At 42.8% G+C, this 19556-nt stretch overlaps 1 protein-coding gene across 1 annotated transcript; it reads right to left on the bottom strand.

Moving 5' to 3' along the window:
• Positions 1–1625: 1625 nt before the first annotated feature.
• Positions 1626–19555, bottom strand: LOC120865979 (protein SCO1 homolog, mitochondrial). Its single transcript, XM_040243355.1, has 6 exons — positions 19221–19555; positions 17430–17520; positions 14616–14813; positions 13837–13929; positions 9409–9524; positions 1626–4656 (listed from the first exon to the last, which is right to left on the bottom strand). The coding sequence occupies exons 1-6, from the start codon at positions 19503–19505 to the stop codon at positions 4522–4524; spliced, it is 918 nt and encodes a 305-aa protein (XP_040099289.1). The 5' UTR covers positions 19506–19555; the 3' UTR covers positions 1626–4521.
• Between the last annotated feature and the right edge of the window lies 1 nt (position 19556).

Here is a 19556-nt window from a genome sequence, read left to right as displayed (position 1 = left end):
CGTAGAGCAGCTACACCTGTGGTCAAAGCCCTCGCAAAGCCAGGAGCGCTCCAACCACCCCGTCCTGAGGATCACATTCTAGAACTTGGAGAACTGTCGCCTCCTTAGCAGACTCAGAGCTGCTGGAAGTCCAACAGCTTCACGGGGCCCCAGCGGCCACCCACTCCTGAAGTAGAACCTGCTCTGGCCATGACCACGCGCTCATGCCCTGCGGTTCCTTTCGGGACCAAATGCCTCCAAGGTCCTGGCTTCAACCTGATGGCCTTTTCCACAACTCTTCTAAATCTGGACACCATTTAAGAAAGCAGGTGTGAACAGTTCAGTAAGCCGAGGTAACCAAACAGCTTCAGGCTCAGCTATGTGTATGAGGGTGGGGAAACAGCAAGAGGTGGGAGTTCGAGGTATTAGGGTACAGGCAGGCTCGAGTTGGGTAGGGGTGGAGGGAGGGTAGACACACAAACCCACTGTTGACACCACCTGTTAAGCAAGACCCAAATCACCACCCTCACCAGGACCAAAAACAACATGAAGCATCACTCCCTGAGCACATGCTGGTGTCCCACACTGCTTCTCTTACCCTCACACAGACCCTGCCTACCCGTGCTCGTACGTTCCCAGGTTACAGGTAAGAAAAGTGAGGCCTCGAGTTACCTTAGCATCGCCAGGATTGAAACCAGACTGGCTTCAGCACATGAGAAGCTATACAAGCTGGAGAGCCAGGCTGTGTGCAAGCGCTGCACAGCAACCACACCTGCATGGGGGAAGCCAGAGTCTGGCCAGCTCTGAAGGTCCCTGGCTTGTGGTTCCCAGTTCCATGTTGTCCTGAGAATGAAGTTTTTCCAACATACCTGAAACGATGGCATCATTCAGCAATGGTGACAGGTGAGGGAACAACTGAAGCTCACCCTGAAACGTTTTTGCTCTCCAGTTAGTCCAGTACATAACCTTGGCACGAGGGGGCTATTTTGGGCTACCTTCAATATTTACCAAATTCAATAACTATAGAAAAAATATAACAAAAATAATAGCTATGTAAAAGACTCGAGTGGCATACGTGCTAGTTTAAGTGTTCATTAACTGGAGCCTGAGAACACAACCCGAGTGGGTCCTTAGTATTTCAAAATGAAACCCAGCCAGCATTTAACGGCAGTGACGATGGTGGGGAAGTGCTGTCTAGTCTTGAGCTTGACCTTGATCCATTAACGTTTAATTTTTTAAAGGGACACGTTGGTATATTTCCAGTACAAAGACTAAAGTTGAAGATTCAAAGGAAATGCATCCAAAGTTTCTTGGTGGGGAAACAATGCTGACTTAAACATTCCAACTTTTCTGAATATTACAAATGTTTATGTTACAATCATGGAAAGATTAATCAACTTTAAAATAGTCTTAAAATGAATAGAAAACCTGTAGGTTCTAAAGGGGAACATATGGCTAAAGAGGTTATTAATTGAACCTCATTAATAGGAATAACCACCCATATCTCTACAGAGTAATGTAACTAAGAACCACAGGTAAAATGTATTAGCTCAGTGGATGAAGAATGCTTGTGTGACTGATCTTTGAAAGGGTAGTTCTTGCAACATACACACACTCACAACTTAACAAGACATTATTTATAGTAGTACTGGTGATCAGAAAATTTTAATTTCTTTTAACCTTATGTTTAAAAACAACAATATATTTTATAATCTCTTATGCTGACATTCACAAATTCAAACCATTTCCTGGGATCACGTTAGCTGTCAATCCGCACAGGGTTTTTACTGGTATTCAGCGGGTTTCAGCTTTTACACCTGACGTATCAGCTATCTCACCCATAGCCAGGCGCACACAGTACTTTCAGGCCTGCTGCATGGACAGGATTCTTATAATTTTCAAATAAATCCCATTTCTTAAAATAGTAATTCCACTGAAGTCCAGCAAAAACACAATCCACCCAGGTCAAGGTTTGCCAAGTGGTACTTTATTGAGAGGCAGCCTTGACTTTAATTTCCTGAGGCTTACAATGAACAGGTGCCCCATGGGCAGTGTACCCCCTCCCTGCATCAGCTTTTGTCTGGCCCCCATGAGCACCCCATGCTTCCCTTGTGGCTCAGCTGGTGAAGAATCTGCGTGCAATGCAGGAGAACTGGGACCGATCCCTGGGTTGGGAAGATCCCCTAGAGAAGGAAAAGGCTACCCACTCCAGTATTCTGGTCTGGAGAATTCCATGGACTGTATAGTCCACGGGGTTGTAAAGAGTTGGACACAACTGAGCTTTCACTTTCACAGGTACCCCACAGCCCTGGGACAGGCAGGGACCTGACCACAAACTGGGACCCAACTTCTAGTGCAGATTCAGGAGTGAGGCCAGCACTTCATCTCTGGGAGTGTGCCCTCCTGCGTAGAGACATTTGGACGTCATCTCTGAGGACCTCTGTCCAACTTCTAAGCCTTTAAACTTGACACTGGAATGAAGAGCAAATAAACAGCCTTTTTCAAAAGCTTCTGTTCCTTTTCTGGATCATGACACAGGCTCTAACCTACAACAGCTGAGAATGAAGATTGAATTTTCTCCGGCATAAGCTGCTGCAAAGCGATCTGCACAAATGTTCTGTGGCTTAAAACAGACCATCTTTTTAAATGTCTGGCATTTCAGATACTTAAGATCTTCTTTGTTATGTGAGACTAGGCTTTTACTGGGGCTTCCACTGTGGTTTAAAGTGTAAAGAATCTGCCTGCAATGCAGGAGACCAGGTTCTTTTAAGTTTCTCACCTTCTTAACAAGGTTCCTAGGAAAGTCATCCCAAACTAATTGACTTCTGCCTGTGGTTAGGTTTATATAAACTAAATCTGGGTAGTTTTGTATGAGGAGCGAAAGGGAGAATGGCACTGTGGCAGCCCACTAGGTGCTGTCACAAAGCATGACTGGCCCAGCTCTTGAACAGACGCTGTCTCACAGTTGTGGCGGCCAGAAGCCCCTGATCAAGGGATGGGCAGGGCTTGTTTCTGAAGGCCTCTCTCCGTGTCTTCACGTGGTCTTCTCTCGGCTTGTGTCCCAATCTCTTCTTGTAAGAACAACAGGAATGTTGGATGAGGGCCCACCTGAAAGGCCTCATTTTAACTTCTGAGAGACCCTGTCTCCTCAGTCTCATTCTGAGGCACTGGGGTTAGAACTTCAACGAACATACGAATCCAGGGGATACAGTTCAGCCCAGAACAGCTCCAGAGTTTGACTTTCTTCACACCCCTTCATGTAAATATCTGTAGTAGGTTTAACTTAAGTATTGAGAAGATTTAAAAACCAAAAGATAGAGCCAGGTCACATACACAGAACTGATGTGAAGGGAAAGGCCATGTCTGACGTGGCACCACACCTGTCAGTGTGTGTGGAGGCTGGCAAAGGCTCTGCAGCAGCTTCAGGTGGAGAACAGTGATAAGACAGTGAAGCCCAGATTCCAGGGAAGTTAAATTCTGAAACAAAAGCCAGCGTCTCCCTTAATGGCTGTGGCTCCAGCACTTTGTGGATGGACATGCCAAAGATGAGCAGAGTCCTCACCCAGATCCAAACCTGCCTTCCCCACATCCCCCCGACCCCTAAAACAGCCTCTCAAGGCCCCAGTCCCCAGGCATTGCATCAGAGGAACCTGGGAGGCAGGTGTGAACCCAGCCCTGGGCCCAGGCGCCTGCACTTTAACAAGCACCTACCTAGCAGCCCCAAGAGCTATAAGCTGTCATCTCTGCACCCATGAGAAAGGCCATGCTTGTCCAAGCTGCTAAGCTGAGCCTACCTTTCTCTCAGACAAGTGCAGTTGAGCACAGGCAGGCAGGTACTCTGTACACACTCCTGGTCCATATCCTCACACCCTCCAGGAGGTCCCTGGAAGCCCCACACATCATACTGCTAAAACCACAAGACAGACCCCTAGGGAACCCGATCTAATAGTTTGTCCCAGACAACAGATTCCCTCTCTATGAGTAAAATCAGCACCTGCTGACGGGATCACAACGTGAACAACGACAATGATTCTCATTCACAAGGAAGACTATACTAATGCTTTCAAGCGTAAAGATTAATTATGAATGTCAGAGAGCCTGATCTGATTGCATCAGCCACCTCAATGAGGAAAGCAAGCGACACTCCTCCTGGAAATTCAGTACAACCTGTCTGAGCAAGGCCTCAAGACTCTGGAGAGGCAGCCACGTGACCAGAGGGCCCCACTCATGTGGGGAGATGCCTTGGATGTGTCTTTTCCAGCTGTATCCTTCCTTGAGGTCCATTCCATTGGGTTCAAGACAACTGGGTTCTCTGGTCTCAAGACCACAATTTGGGAGACTTTGGGTTGTAATCTATACAGTTCCAAGAATTCATCCTTGATGAGCCCAAGCATAATACGCCCTGTCTAAAATTTAGATTTTCTCCTGGAGTGAAGGCCTTTCTGCAGGCTGCAGTATGTACATGTATGTATTGGCTCCCATGGGAGATAAAGTCCTTCCTCTTTGGCAGGAGAATACAGCATGGCCATGCTGTGTTAGTTATTAGCTCTTTTTCCTGTGTGTCCTCATGTGTGCAGCAATTGAACCAGCTATTTCTGCATTCTTCTTGTTCTGGCCAAAATAATCTAGAAATTCACCATCTGGTCCAATCAAGTACATTATGATTGTATGATCCACCTGCAGAGAAAAGGGGAAAGATGCCAAAAAGTTCACCAAAATAAGCTTCTTACTGTACTGAATAAATCCTGCAGGTAAGATCCTAACCTCTGCAGCATCTATTATTTCCATCATTTATGAAATGGGCCTAAATCTATTACAGTCAATTCACAACCACAAATTATCTAAAATCTTTTGTTTCAGAAATTTGCCCTAACTATTGCTTGACACATCAAGCGAGAACTTGGGATTCTTTCAGTTCAATCCTTAACACACTCATCTACAAAATTCTGAGGAAAGAACACACTTCTAAGAAATGGCTGCTGTTGGCCTTCACAAAGCAGCCAAAGCTGTGGATCACCGATGCCCGCTTGGAAAGAGTCCATGTTGACGAGTAAAATATTTTATCTGACCCCTTCACCATATCATAAAGAGTATATCACATGGGATTAAAAGTGTTGGTGAGAAATTGCTTTCTTTATTAAGTTCTTGGGTATGTTCTTTTATGTTTTTGGAAGAACTAGTTATCATTCATCACATCCTTAATTCTACTTGCCATGTTTTATGAGAAAAAACCCACAACACTAACCACTAAACACGTAATATATATAAATTCCAACACAGTATTTAGTTCAGATATTAGTGATTCAAAAGGAAACATGAAAATGAGCAGAAGACTTGGCCCTTGGAATCCTTGGCATTTATTCCAGGCTTGACTGCTATTCGGCAAGACAAACACAGGAATGTGATCACACATACCAGACTGGAGACACCCCAAATATACCCGGACACACAGGCTATGTCTGTGAAGTTGTCATGCTTTCACACACACATTCGTAAAGAGAGAGCAAATGGAAAGAGTCCTAGCCTACTCACATCGGAAAGAATGCAGACCTAGGGGCTCAGACAGCTGCTGCTCTCAGGGGTCTAGGGGTAACTCGCCTCAGGAGGACAGGGGCCTGCATTTCTCCAAACAGCTGACAGAGTCAGACTGAGGCCTCCAGGCGTCTCCTGACACCCTACTCTACAGCTCAAACCTCTTCTTTTTTCACCCCATTTCTTCCTTATTCCTACTCTTTCTATTCTGTTCTCTCTCCTTAAAAAACCAGAATTTCAGTGTGCGTTGGCTTAATTTTATGAGTATCCCTCATATAAATTACATTCTTACACATAGTAAAAATACTGTCCCACCCAAACTGTCAAGACTTGTCAGTGGCCACATCTCAGTGTTCACTGGGGTTGTGGGCAGAGCAAATTATCATGTTTCCACTGTAAAGTTTGAGTAGTTTCTAGTGCAGAGAAAGGACACTACCATCCGCTGACAAGCACTTCCATGTGTCATCTTAACCTAGGAGACAGGTATTAGCTCCTCTGCAAGTGACAAACAGGCTCCAGGGGGGCAAGTGAGATAATCAGTAAGTGCCAGAGCAAGCTTAGGACCTAGATCTACCCCATTCCAAAGTCCACAATCTTTGGACTGTCTCGCCACCGTCTTTGTAGGAATGCTGGGGAGCAACCATGCAGTGTTTCTAACATGCAAGTTTGTACACATACATGCATACTCCTTCAGACTCCCTAAGTTCTCCTCAGGGGGCACCTCTGCCACCAGGTCCTGCTGGATTCCTCGAGACAAGCCTTTTGCATTTATCAGTGTGTCAATACCCACCTATTTCTTTTTATGCAAATGTGACAACACATTACGGGGCTTCCCTTGTGGCTTAGTGGTAAAGAACCCACCTACTAATGCAGGAGATGCAGGTTTAATCACTGGGTTGGGAAGAGCCCCTGGAGAAGGAAACGCCAACCTACTCCAGTATTCCTAACTGGGAAAGCCTATGGACAGAGGAGCCTGGTGGCCTATAGTCCTTGGGGTTGCAAAGAGTCAGACACAACTGAGCAACCACCACCACACTATACTTGTTCCCCATTTAGCAATATACTGGATGTTGTTCTGTATCAGTACATGTAGAGAAGCCTTTTAAAAGATGGTTGCTTGGTTTTCAGTCCATTTATAAACAACATTGTAGGTTTTATCTGTAGGGCAGATTCCAAAAAATAGGGTCTCTAACCTAAAAAGCATTTAAATGCTGATGGCCTTCCGAAGAGGGCGTATTAGTTGAATCCCATCAACAAGACACGGAAGTGCCAGTGGGTCCAATTTCACTTTATTTTCTCTTTCCGTAAATAAGATCATGACAATATATTTGGCCTTTCTGATCCAACAGGTGAAAGATGACATCACATTATACAACTCACACTTCTTTTATTAAGACTGAACATCTCAGGTTTGAAGCCACGTGTATTCTTTTCCAAAAGTATTTTCTAACTAACACTTAGAAACTTCTAACACAACATTACACATATCACACGATGGCTTGCACACTTAGCTGTCAGGAATGTGTAGTACGTTCAGGTTATGCACACTATGGGTCTGAAGATGCCACAAGCATTCAAAGCCAGAAGCTCATCTCTGTTGCTACTGAGATTAAGAAAATCTCATTCCTTTACCTCTCCATCTTAAAGTACTCCCTCACTCCCTGCAAGTCCTTAAATCTTAAGTTCCCCTACCATCTCAAGGAACAGAATAACACTAGTATGAAAGAAACGAAGACGCTGGAGAATGTCTCCTCCTACTGGCTGATTTTGCAAGTGTATAGCAGTGAACTCGCTGATCCTTATCAAAACATCCCATTCTATGGTAGTAGATCAGTATTTATTTCTCAAAATGGGTCTCAGATGGGTTCTAGAGGGCTTAAGAAATCTCCACAAGATTTAAATATTCACATTTTAAAGATTAAAAGATTAATACCCATATTCTGGATTATCTGCATGGCTATCTTAGGGTACAAATCTCAGCACCTGTGTTTGGTTTATGTTTATGAGCTCACTGGCACCTTGCCTTTCACTGCTGGTTATGGTCAGACAAGGAAAGATGCACTCTTACTATGTGAAGACCAACCAGCTCAAAGCTTTCCAAGTATTTTTATCTGTCTGTCTGCCTATCTACCGTCTACTGCACTGCTCAACCTGTGGGATCTTAGTTCCCCAACCAGGGACTGAACTCTGGCCCTTGTAATGAAACCACTGGACCACCAGGGAATTCCCTCAAGGTATTTTAAATAAAAAACGATGAGGGTCAGTTGATGATAGAGGTGGGTGTCTGACAGCAGCGTGACCCAAATCACATTCTTGTGGTAAGCAGTGCTCTGGGTTCAGCAAAGTATCTCTTAACATTAGCTGAATGCTTTAACCGAGTATTTTAGGTTGTTTGGTTTAATCTGTAAAATTTAACTTTAGGATTATTAGCTATAAGCATAAGACTAAGGAGTGTTAACTAGTTGACAATTGTATGTTTAATAAAGCTGTTCAACCCTGGAAGTCTGACTGACTATCTCAAATGCTCCCACTATCATCATAAGTTAAGCTCAAAACCAGTGAGTACAACTCTGTTTTACAGAAAGATATAGAAGTCTGAAAAGCTCTCCTTTCTCCTTGGCTTCTTCTCATGCTGTTAGTGTGACAAGAGGAAACCACAGTAAGTCCTCCTACTTTGCTTAGAGTGTAAGAAAAAATCCTGGTTTTTCTCTTTTTCTCCCATGAACTCAAGTTTCCCTAAGTCTATGAGGCACCAGAACTAAAAATGAGATTACTATGTGAGTTTAAGGCAAAAGGACCAGAAGCACATCTTCACTTTAGGCCAAAGCATGGGGCACCCACGTACTCCGGGTCCAAAGGTGGTGGGGAAATCTCCGTGGGCTGTAGAGGCAGCACCGCAGTGAGACGCTCCCTCTGCACATCCTCCTGGAAGCGGGCCATGGCGCTGCTGGCACACCAGGGGTTCAGGGTCCTGACTGTCTTTCTACAAAACCAGCTCTGCAGCTGGAATGTCTCTTATGATTCATCACTTTGTCACAACAATATTACAGAGAAAACAGAGCATGACAACTGAGGAAAAATCTTGAAATATTAAAATACAATGTAAGCCCTTCATGTGATAAGGAAGTATGTCCATGTTGGGAAGGAAACTGGGTGGGTAGGGGTGGTGCTTACGCTTCACTGAGAAACCACTGACAAGAAGAGGAACAAGGTGACTGAGACTCCTGGGTACTGCTGATGAATGTGAAGACAGTTCTCTAACATAAGAGCTGCAGAAGAACCACCTAACAGAATTTGTTCTTCCATTTTTAAATAGCATATTGAACACCTAATTATGCAGAGCATAACAGTTGCAAATGCAACTAAACACAAAATTATGTAAATGTATAAAGTTGGCATGAAAAAAAATCTTAGAAAAAGTAACAGTCTATGGCTTTCTTTTCTCTTGGTTTTCAGAATTCTTACTCACTCAACCCAAAAATGCAGGTCCCTAAGGCCTAATACTTCTCAAAAGGAGTATATTTCTTAAACCTCTTCATTAGGGGGCAAAGAGAACCAACAGTGTTTATAAACTAAAAATGAGCTTTGCCCAAAATGATTATTTTATCTCTAGTGAATTTAAGATATCCCAGATTTTAATATACTGCTCTACAATTTTATGTGCCATGAGAAAAGTGGGCAATTAAACTATTAGAACAAAAAATATAAATTAATCATCCTTCAAAAACTACATATACTTTTCTATCCTCTCAAGCATCCCTAATTATTAAGGAATTTGCTATCATCTCAGATTATTGACTGTTTTCATTTTGCTTTTAAAGCTAGTCACCATGGAAAGCTTGTAAATGTCTGAGACCTGGGAGCCCACCCAGGTACTGAAACTGAGCATTTACTTACTATGTAGTCCTCATCTTCGTCCTTGGGGCCAGGGCTGTAATACACTCTGAATGCTCTGGCCACTTGATCGATCTCTTCTTTTGTGCCAGTCAAGCCAATCAGTTTGGGAGAAAATTCTAAATAAAAAATGAGAAAGACAGTGAAAAAGAAGAGGCAAAAAACAACCATCCCTACTTCAAAGAACAGTTATAAAGGTACTGCCACTTTCTTCCTGCGAGTCCCTAAACGGTTTTTCATATTTCAAAGAAGAAATTCATCTAAAACAAATGAAAAATTTCCTCTGTGATATGTGTCACATTCACCAAGACAGACCACACTGGAATTAAACCAGAAATCAGTAGCAGAAAGATATCTGGAAAATCCCCAAAACACATGGAAATTAAACACACTTCTAAACAACACATGGGCCAAAGAAGAAATCTCAAGAGAAACTTAAAAATCAAAATAGAAACACAACTTATTGAATGCATATAGTAGAAAAGAAGACATAAAACCTATAAGTTTCTACCTTAGGATCTAAAAAAAGAGCAAATTAAATCCAAAGTATGCAGAAGAGAATTAGAGCAGAAATCAATGAAACTTAAAACGGTATTAATAGAGAAGAGCAATGAAACCAAAAGTTCTTGATAATGTATGTCAAATCCTTTCATGATTATCTAATAAAACTGGAAAAAATGTATTCTAATTATGTGTCTTAACTTTTGTTAATTTAGTTGTTTTTAAACGTTCAGGTAAAGTTCTGAGATATGCTGAAATTTAAAGATATTCTTATGAATTAAGCATGACAGTTTTCCATTGCATCATGAGAAAAAACTTGGCTGATGATTAGTTCATGCCAGGTCAAAATACCTGTGCCTCATTTTCCAGCACATAATCTCACAGCATGCATTTGCGATTAAGTTTTTGGAATTTGCATAAGTAAGCTGGGGAAGTAACTTACAACACTTGGATTCATCTGACCATTGAGCTGAGTTCAGCATTTAACAGCAGCACTTTCTTTCAAAGGGAGAAGCCCATTATTATCCTCTGGTCTAACTCATTCTAAATTGAAAAACTGCTCAGAAACTAAAAAAGCAAGGTGGTCTGTCTTACTCCCCCGTTCTCTGAGGAAATGAAGAGAAGCTAAGTGAAGCCTGAACGAGCTGCACATCCAAACCTTTTAAAACAATTGCTGAAACTCCAGTAATTTTCTAAATACCAACTTAAATACTTAAAATTCTCCCCAAATGCAACTAGAAATGGTATCATCATCATCAACCACTGTAGTGACTAATGAAGAACATTACCATAGGGTCTTGGTATTTCCATTAGGTACAGCAACTCAAACATCTACTCATTTGGGGATACCCAAGTTTGGTTAGTATCTGATGGTAAGTAAAAGTCAGTATGACACATATTTAAATTTGAGATCATTTATTACCCAATGAGTTACACCTGCTTTTAAAAAATAAAAATGCTATTGCTCCAGGTGACAAACCTGTAAGCTGTGGATATAAATTTTGCTTATAATAAAAATTCTAAAACTTCAATAAGAAAATAATCCTTTGTAACCTTGGGTTAGGCAAGTATTTCTCACAGATGAAACCAAAAAAATTATCCATTAATAAAAAGAACAAATTAATAAATGGTACTTCTCCAAAATGGAAGTGTGAAGTGAAAAGTTAAAGTCACTCAGTTGTGTTTGTGAATATACAGTCCATGGAATTCTCCAGGCCAGAATACTGGAGTGGGTAGCCTTTCCCTTCTCCAGGGGATCTTCCCAACCCAAGGACCGAACCCAGGCCTCTCGCATTGCAGGCAGATTCTTTACCAGCTGACTCACAAGGGAAGCCCTCCAAAATGGAAACTGCTCTTCAAAATACATGGCTGACATGACAAGCCATAGGCTAAAAGGCTGCTGCTGCTGCTGCTAAGTCGCTTCAGTCGTGTCCGACTCTGTGCGACCCCATGGACGGCAGCCAACCAGGCTCCCCTGTCCCCGGGATTCTCCAGGCATGAACACTGGAGTGGGTCGCCATTTCCTTCTCCAATGTGTGAAAGTGAAAAGTGAAAGTGAAGTCACTCAGTCGTGTCTGACTCTTAGCGACCCCACGGACTGCAGCCTACCAGGCTCCCCCGTCCATGGGATTTTCCAGGCAAGAGTACTGGAGTGGGGTGCCATCGCCTTCTCCCAAAGTATAGCGTAGTGTGTTCCTTTTGACACATGGAACTTGAGACACCATCACCACAGTCTGAGTGAACGTATCCATTACCCCCGTCAGCTTCCAAGTGTCCTTGCTGTTCATGTCTCTCCCCTGCACCTACCTTCTATCTCCAGGCAGCCACTTATCTGCTTTCTGTCGATACAGATTAGTTTGCAGATTTATAAGTTTATGTAAATGGGATTATACAGTATATGCTGTTTTTTTTAATGACCTCCTTCAGTATAATTATGTTGAGATTCATCCATGTTGGCTCAGACAGCAAAAATCGAGCCTGCAGTGCAGGAGACCTGGGTTTGATCCCTGAATCAGGAAGATCCCCTGAAGAAGAAAATGGCAACCCGCTCCAGTATTCTTGCCTGGAAAATCCCATGGATGGAGGAGCCTTGGTGGGCTGCCGTTTATGGGGTCGCACAGAGTTGGACACGACTAAAGCGACTTAGCAGCAGCAGCATGGTGTACTCTAAGTACTCTTTTTATATATCAACCATCTCTCATTACATGTGTTAAACAATAAAACATACAGCAGGTCTTTCATAAAACACATTTGAAAATGACTCAAAGTTCTCGAGGATATGTATTAGGTGTCATATAATAAAAGTAATTAGAAAACAATTCATTAGTCCTTCTGACCAGTAGCTTAAATCAATTTCACCATAATTAAAATAGAAATTCCTGATTTTTAAGCACACATGTTCCACACACTAGTATAACCACAAAACCTGTCTGATCAGATTTTTACTCATTATTATTATTTTTTTGTTTCCAGTGTTTAATCACACAAATTTTAACAAGTCATTCTTTTCTTTCCTTTTACCTATTTTCTCTTACTTGAATTATATTTAATTGAATTACGGCTGATTTACAATACTGTGTTCTTATCTTTTTAGCTGAAAAAAATTGAATTCAGAGAAATTACCCAAACTCATAAGAATCTAAATTTTCACCCTTAATTCTACCATAATTTCTAGCCTTTAAAAGTACCTTCTAATAGGCTTTAAGTACAAGTTGAGATGTTTGAACTGAAATTCTTCCTTAAAACAGCTATGTGTTTATCATTTATACTTTAGATTTATAAAATATGCACTGAGTTCAAAAATGTGTTTATATTTAGTTATTTTTCTTTAGTCTCCCAATGAACATACTCCCAGAATGCATGTTTGCCCTAATTTTATGAAAGGGAGAATGAGGTTCTGAGCTGGAATCAGAAGCAACTGAACTTCAGTTCAGTTCAATAGCTCAGTCATGTCCCACTCTTCGCGACCCTATGGACTACAGCACACCAGGCTTTCCTGTTCATCAGCAACTCCCAGAGTTTACTCAAATTTATGTCCATCGAGTTGGTGATGCCTTCCACCCATCTCATCCTCTGTTGTCCTCTTCTCTTCCTACCTTCAATCTTTCCTAGAGTCAGGGTCTTTTCCAATGAGTCAGTTCTTCGCATCAGGTGGCCAAAGTATTGGAGTTTCAGCTTCAGCATCAGTCCTTCCAATGAATATTCAGGACTGATTTCCTTTAGGATTGACTGGGTGGATCTCCTTGCTGTCCAAGGGACTCTCAAGAGTCTTCTCTAATACCACAGTTCAAAAGCATCAATTCTTCAGCACTCAGCTTTCTTTATGGTCCAACTCTCACATCCATACATGACTACTGGAAAAACCATAGCTTTGACTAAATGGACATTTGTTGCCAAAGTAATGTCTCGGCTTGTTAATATGCAGTCTAGGCTGGTCACAGCTTTTCTTGCAAGGAGTAAGTGTCTTAATTTCATGGCTGCAAGTCACCATGTGCAGTGATTTTGGAGCCCAAGAAAATAAAGTCTGTCACTGTTTCCACTGTTTTCCCATCTATTTGCCATGAAGTGATGGGACCAGATGTCATGATCTTAGTTTTCTGAATGTTGAATTTTAAGCCAACTTTTTCACTCTCCTCTTTCATTTCATCAAGAGGCTCCTGATGAATTGCTCAGAAGCAATTACAGCCTCTCAACTCATGGCTCTCTCTTTCCTTTTTGATATATGAAGGCTAAGTTCAACCCTTCCCCTGTGACAAAATAATTTACTTACCAGCCAGAGTCACAGTTCTGAGCCACTTTCTATCCACCTGTACAACAAATGATGGTACCACCTGTCCCTGTATTTCACAAGGCACTGCAAGGTTCGAGTGAGCTGATCTTTCAAAAGCTCTAAGCACTAAATAGATGTGCAGTGTGGGAAATAAAAAATACCTTTTACATAATTGGCGATGGCTTCTTTTGTGTCCCTCTCTGGGTCAATAGTGATGAAAAGTGGAGTTAAATTTGGCAGAGTTGGAATACTGTCTGAAAGAAAGTTCTCGTTAGTCATTATTTACATTCTAAGCGAGAAGACAAGTAGCAATCACAGCATTGTGCAGCACAGCAAGGCGGTCAGGCAATGATGGGGGAGGGGAGACAAGCCTCAGGAAGTGCAGGCACACACATGTCTGTGGTGCAGTCAGATACAAATCCTAGTAAATACCCGCACCACTGTGGACATACTGTTACTCAGAATCACATCGTGTGGACATCCTGTCTTCTAATCCAATCCAGTGTTTGTAGGATTCCCACCCCTGCCTCCCCCCACAACCATTTCTCAAGTGCCAGGAAACTGTTAATAAGGTCTGAATATCCTGAAACAATTCATTTCCTAGTCTAACCAGCAGTCACTGGGGGAAAGGCAACGGCATGGTCTGTGATGAAAGGGTACAGAAAGCAAAGGACACAAAGCAGAGTTAAAGGAGACCCAGACCACACCGACATTTTTAAGCAATCTAACATTTACCATCAAAACAAACTTCCTCTTTGGTGGAGAATAAGGTCACAGGAATCACAGCAACTAACAACTCTGACACTGAGATTATTATGTTCTCACAAACTGAATAATTACAACCCTCCACCTACCAGTAACATAAGAATATGAAAAGCATAGTAACCTTAAGGGCATCAAGTAAACATGTACTTTTTACAGAATGAGACAGCTTTCTTACCTATTTCATCCACGACTTGAATCATTTTTTCTAGTTCTTCTGGACAGATATCAGGGCAATGAGTAAAACCAAAATAAATCAATACCCATTGACCCAGGTAGTCCTTATCAGTTTTGGGCTCGCCAGTATGAGTTGTGAGGGAAAACGGGCCCCCAAGTAAAGGCTTTCCAATGCTCCGCTGCCGTTCCTTCTCCAGTTCTTAAAAAAACACAAACAGAAGGAGAGGGAAAAAAAGTCAATCTAACCACAGGTACTCAAATGCCTGATCTACGGTTCACACTATATTAATGACTGCGGGCACAAAATGTGGAAGAAAGAGCCTGTTTCCAAGAAGCTTAAAAAAATATATTTTAAGAGAAATAAGCATAATGTAAAATGAAATGAAATGCTATTATACATAATAAGGACTATAAAAAAAAAAGCAGTAAAAAAATGTTCTTCCTCTTCCAGAACAATTCAATCCTTAGCCATTAGGTGTGGCCATGATGGGGTGGAGGAGGGTCATAGCAAAACAGAATGTCTGAGACCAAGTGGGAGAGGCGGATGGCCTGGCAGAGATGTTGGAGCCTGAGTGTGCAGGAGGGCAGCTGCATGGGGAGAGGACAGAAGAAATGTGACCTTAGTTACAGGAGCCTGATCAAATAAGTAAATATGTTAAACGTAAGTGTTAAAACAGATGGAAAAGGAGTTAGGACAATGGAAAGAGACAGCAGAACCAACCTTGAAATGTTGGAAAGAAATGGGAGGTAGCATATGAACTTATGGTTTCAATACTTATAGATACAGAAGTAAACATAGCTATAAACATGTATATCTCTTTCCTAGCTCTGTCTACTAAAAGGACGCAGGAGTGGACACACCCCAACAGCAATGAGCTCATATCCTGACTTCCAAATATCATCATCTTCCACTAAAGGGAAATGAGGCTCTTTAGAGAAATGGCTGGTACTGGGGTTAGGGCAGAGAAAGTACACAATCCCAGAACATTCTACCACACTAGAATTAAGGATGAACTCAAAAGAATATTGGAGGACTGTTGGAAGGAAACAGTCTGTTCCCAGGAACTCCCATTGACCAATCTGGGACAATGGGAGCGTCAAACTAAAGAGAATAATGGACTACAACTCACTGGCTTGCAAGAAAATCATAAGCCCACACTGACATAAATACATGAAATGAATTTGATGGGGAACAGAATATTTACATGCATAAATACAGAATATTTACATACATAGATGGACATCACAAAACACACAATTACATCTTCAGCAGAGAAGAGTGACAGACACCACCTTAATCAAGTGATCAGACTGAACTTTATCAGTAATGGGACAAACTGAAATCATGTGACACCTGATTAAATGCAACAAGAACACAGCATCCTCAATCTAATCAGGAGAAAATACCAGAAAAACCCAAACTAAGGGACAGTCTACAAAATAACTGGCCTGTAATATTCCAAGCTGTCAAGGTCATGAAAGTCAGGTAAAGGCTGCAAAACTGTTGCAGACTGAAGGAGAACAAAGAGAGAACTAGCTATGGGGTGTGGTTCTACACTGGGGCTTTCTGCTGTAAAGGAGGGCACCAGTTGGGACCTCCCTGGCAGCCCAAAGGGTAAGACTCTGCGCACTCACTGCAGGGAGCGAGGGTTCAGTCCCTGGTGGGGAACAAAGATCCCATGAGGAACGGCCAAAAATGTTTAAGAAATAAAAGGAGGGTATCATTTGCAAAACTTGAACAAGATCTGAAGACTGAAAGCAGTAATTTTCTGATTTTGTTGACTATATTGTGGTCATGGGTGAAGAATGTCCTTGTTTGTAGAAAATACACAATAAAGTATTTGGAGATGACCATGTCAGCATCATGTCAGAAAATACTCTTTACTTTTAATACTGTTTCATAATACAAGTTTTTACAAGCAAGATTATTAACAGAAGGTGAAAATTCCAAACTAAAGTCAAAAGCGGCTTGGGTTTTCTAGAACTGTCTCTACTATTACTTTCCTAGGTTGTCAAGTTTGTTTCATTTTGAAACTGAAGCAACTTAAGTGCATATTAAAATATGAAAATCGTAATTAGTAAAACACTGCTTGCTACACGAAAGAAATATATCTGTGTATCAATATGGTGCTAATATTCCTAAGGTTCTAAAGTCTACATATTCTCACTCCCAGATATAAACATTATCCTTTGTATAATGGCTTCAAAAGAGACTCTCTAAAGAATCAAAACAGAGTAAGTGATACTTTAGGGATTTACTAGAAACTTCTAAAACAAACCTTAAAAGTCCTGAAATACTCACTAAAATATAAAGTTCTTGTAAACAATTTCTAAACTCCAAGAGTTAATCCAAAGCAGCTCCTGGTGTTCCCACCCCACGTTCTCATAACTTCCCCTGGCCGGGCAGAACCTCATCAAGTGAAGTCCTTTGCTTCTGTGTCTGCTTCACTCAATGCATGCCTCGATGGCTGGACTGCACCTTAGTCATCTTTGTACCCTCTGGACTTCTTACCATCTGCATTCTAATCTGTCCACAGTAAGTCTTTCCACACAGTTGGACAGTGTGCCCTGAACAGAGAGGACAGTGAGATGAAACCCAAATAAAGTTTGTAGTATAGTGAATAGTCATGGTTATACAAGATGTTAAGATTAGGTGAAGATAATGTGAAAGATACGTGGGAACTCTGTCATTTTTACAACTCTACATAAACATACAATTATTTCAAGATACAAAGCTTAACACCAACACCACCAAGATGCTAGTCCATAGCCAGGAAGGGTTATATTAAGAGCTCACTGGATGGTATCTACTTACTCTCCGTCTTTTCTTTCTTGAAGTACTTCATTCCAGCCAATAAAGCTCCTCCAATAGCAAATGTGACGGCTAAAGACTTCCAGGAAACAGGCTACTGGGGCAGGGATTTCAAAAGTAAAAGTATTAGTAAACTTCATTTAACTACACTAAATTTATTACAGTAGTTCTAAAATACATACACAGAGGCCTCGATCTTGTTAAACAGACAGGATGTTTCACAGTACCTTGGGATGAAAAAACACAGTTGCATCTGAGCTCCTAACACAATTGCTAAGGCACTTCTTTCCAAGGGCTGCTAAGTCGCTTCAGTCATGTCCGACTCTGTGCGATCCCATAGACGGCAGCCCACCAGGCTCCGCCGTCCCTGGGATTCTCCAGTCAAGAACACTGGAGTGGGTTGCCATTTCCTTCTCGAATGCATGAAAGTGAAAAGTGAAAGTGAAGTCGCTCAGTTGTGTCCGACTCTTTGCGACCCCACGTACTGCAGCCTACCAGGCTCCTCTGACCATGGAATTTTCCAGGCAAGAGTACTGGAGTGGGTTGCCAAAGGCTTAAGCACCATAAGTGTTACCCCGTGTGACTGAGATCCCAACTGCTGATTTAAAAATCAGTTAATCACCTGGTTGTGCAGATACTGAGAAATAAACCAAATAAATCTGGGAGGTGAACCTAAATCTGGTTTCCAGAAGTAACAAAGCCAAAGTAGAAGAGACTTAAAAGTGGAACTTCTTGCAAATGGCATCATTATTTCTTTGTACTTTCTTCCAAGTCCCGCATTAAGTAAAATAACTCATTAATCTTCCTCCAGCTCCAATAACCACTTCTCTTACTTATCACTACAGCCTAGTGGCTCCTAAGTTCCTTTGGGGTCCTAGAATCCAGGAGAAACCAAAGGGAAAAAGGCATACCCAGCACGCAACCATGACACACATTTGCTCAGTATCAGCAATGGCACCCCACTCCAGTACTCTTGCCTGGAAAATCCCATGGATGGAGGAGCCTGGTAGGCTGCAGTCCATGAGGTCTCGAAGAGTCGGACTCGACTGAGCGACTTCACTTTAACTTTTCACTTTCATGCATTGGAGAAGGAAATGGCAACCCACTCCAGTATTCTTGCCTGGAGAATCCCAGGGATGGGGGAGCCTGGTGGCCTGCCGCCTATGGGGTCGCACAGAGTCGGACACGACTGAAGCGACTTAGCAGTAGCAGCAGCAGCAGCATACAACACACCAAGCCTCTGAAGGGAGAGTCGAGTGACAAATTATAAAAACGTTAGCTCTTTAATTATGGCAAACTTACGGTTGAGACCCCCTGAAAAAACCTGAAACTTATTTTCTTCGCGCAATAGCGAACTAAAATCCAAGTCCGGTATCTTTCTTTAATGCTGGAAGTGAAAGTCGCTCAGTCGTGTCCGACTCTTTGCGACCCCATGGACTATACAGTCCATGGAATTCTGCAGGCCAGAACACTGGAGTGGGTAGCCTTTCCCTTCTCCAGGGGATCTTCCCAACCCAGGATCGAACCCAGATCTCCCGCATTGCAGGCGGATTCTTTATCAGGTGGGATTCTTTACCAGCTGAGCCACAAGGGAAGCCCCTTTAATGACGAGGGTACGTGCAAAACGGAGGGGAACGCGGGATGAGATTCTGTGACTCAGGTGAGCAGGCTGAGTGGAGGTCAACCTGAGGCCAGGTAGCGTGGTTTCTGAGGTCATGACCAAGTGGTATGGGAAGGGCGCAGGGCTGACCGACAGCCGAGACTAGCAAAGGTAAGGCTCTGGTATGTACTCACCCCGGGCTTCGAGGGGCGCATGGGGTCTCCGCTGCCCTTCCTCTCCGGTCCTGACGACCCGGGCGGGGGCGGCATTGCAGTGCTGAGGGGGCGGCTCCCCAGGCAGCAGGCAGCGAGCCCCGAGGCCCGCCATGCCTCCTCTGGCCTCGCCCAGAGCCGCCCTAGCAAGACGCTAGCGGTCTCCTTTCTTGGGCCCCAAACCCCGAATCCGCGAGGCAAGAGACGCCAAAGTTGGCGGCCCGGAAGCTGCATCATCCAGCCAGGCACGAGCAACAGCCCCGCCATGAGCTCGAGAGACCGCGCCTCCTTTGACCCGCCCCTCGACTTCCGGCGCCG

Source organism: Oryx dammah, unplaced genomic scaffold (assembly GCF_014754425.2).
Source record: "Oryx dammah isolate SB20612 unplaced genomic scaffold, SCBI_Odam_1.1 HiC_scaffold_8, whole genome shotgun sequence".
NCBI classification, from domain to species: domain Eukaryota; kingdom Metazoa; phylum Chordata; class Mammalia; order Artiodactyla; family Bovidae; genus Oryx; species Oryx dammah.
The sequence above is the reverse complement of the archived record's forward strand: the minus strand, read 5'-3'. Positions and strand labels throughout refer to the sequence as shown.

Coding starts and splice junctions, on each gene's coding strand:
- LOC120865979 (XM_040243355.1), bottom strand. CDS start 19,505: ATGGCGGGGCTGTTGCTCGTGCCTGGCTGGATGATGCAGCTTCCGGGC. Junction 17,521..19,220: donor TGCGCCCCTCGAAGCCCGGG/GTGAGTACATAC, acceptor CTGCCCCAGTAG/CCTGTTTCCTGGAAGTCTTT. Junction 14,814..17,429: donor CAAGAAAGAAAAGACGGAGA/GTAAGTAGATAC, acceptor TGTTTTTTTAAG/AACTGGAGAAGGAACGGCAG.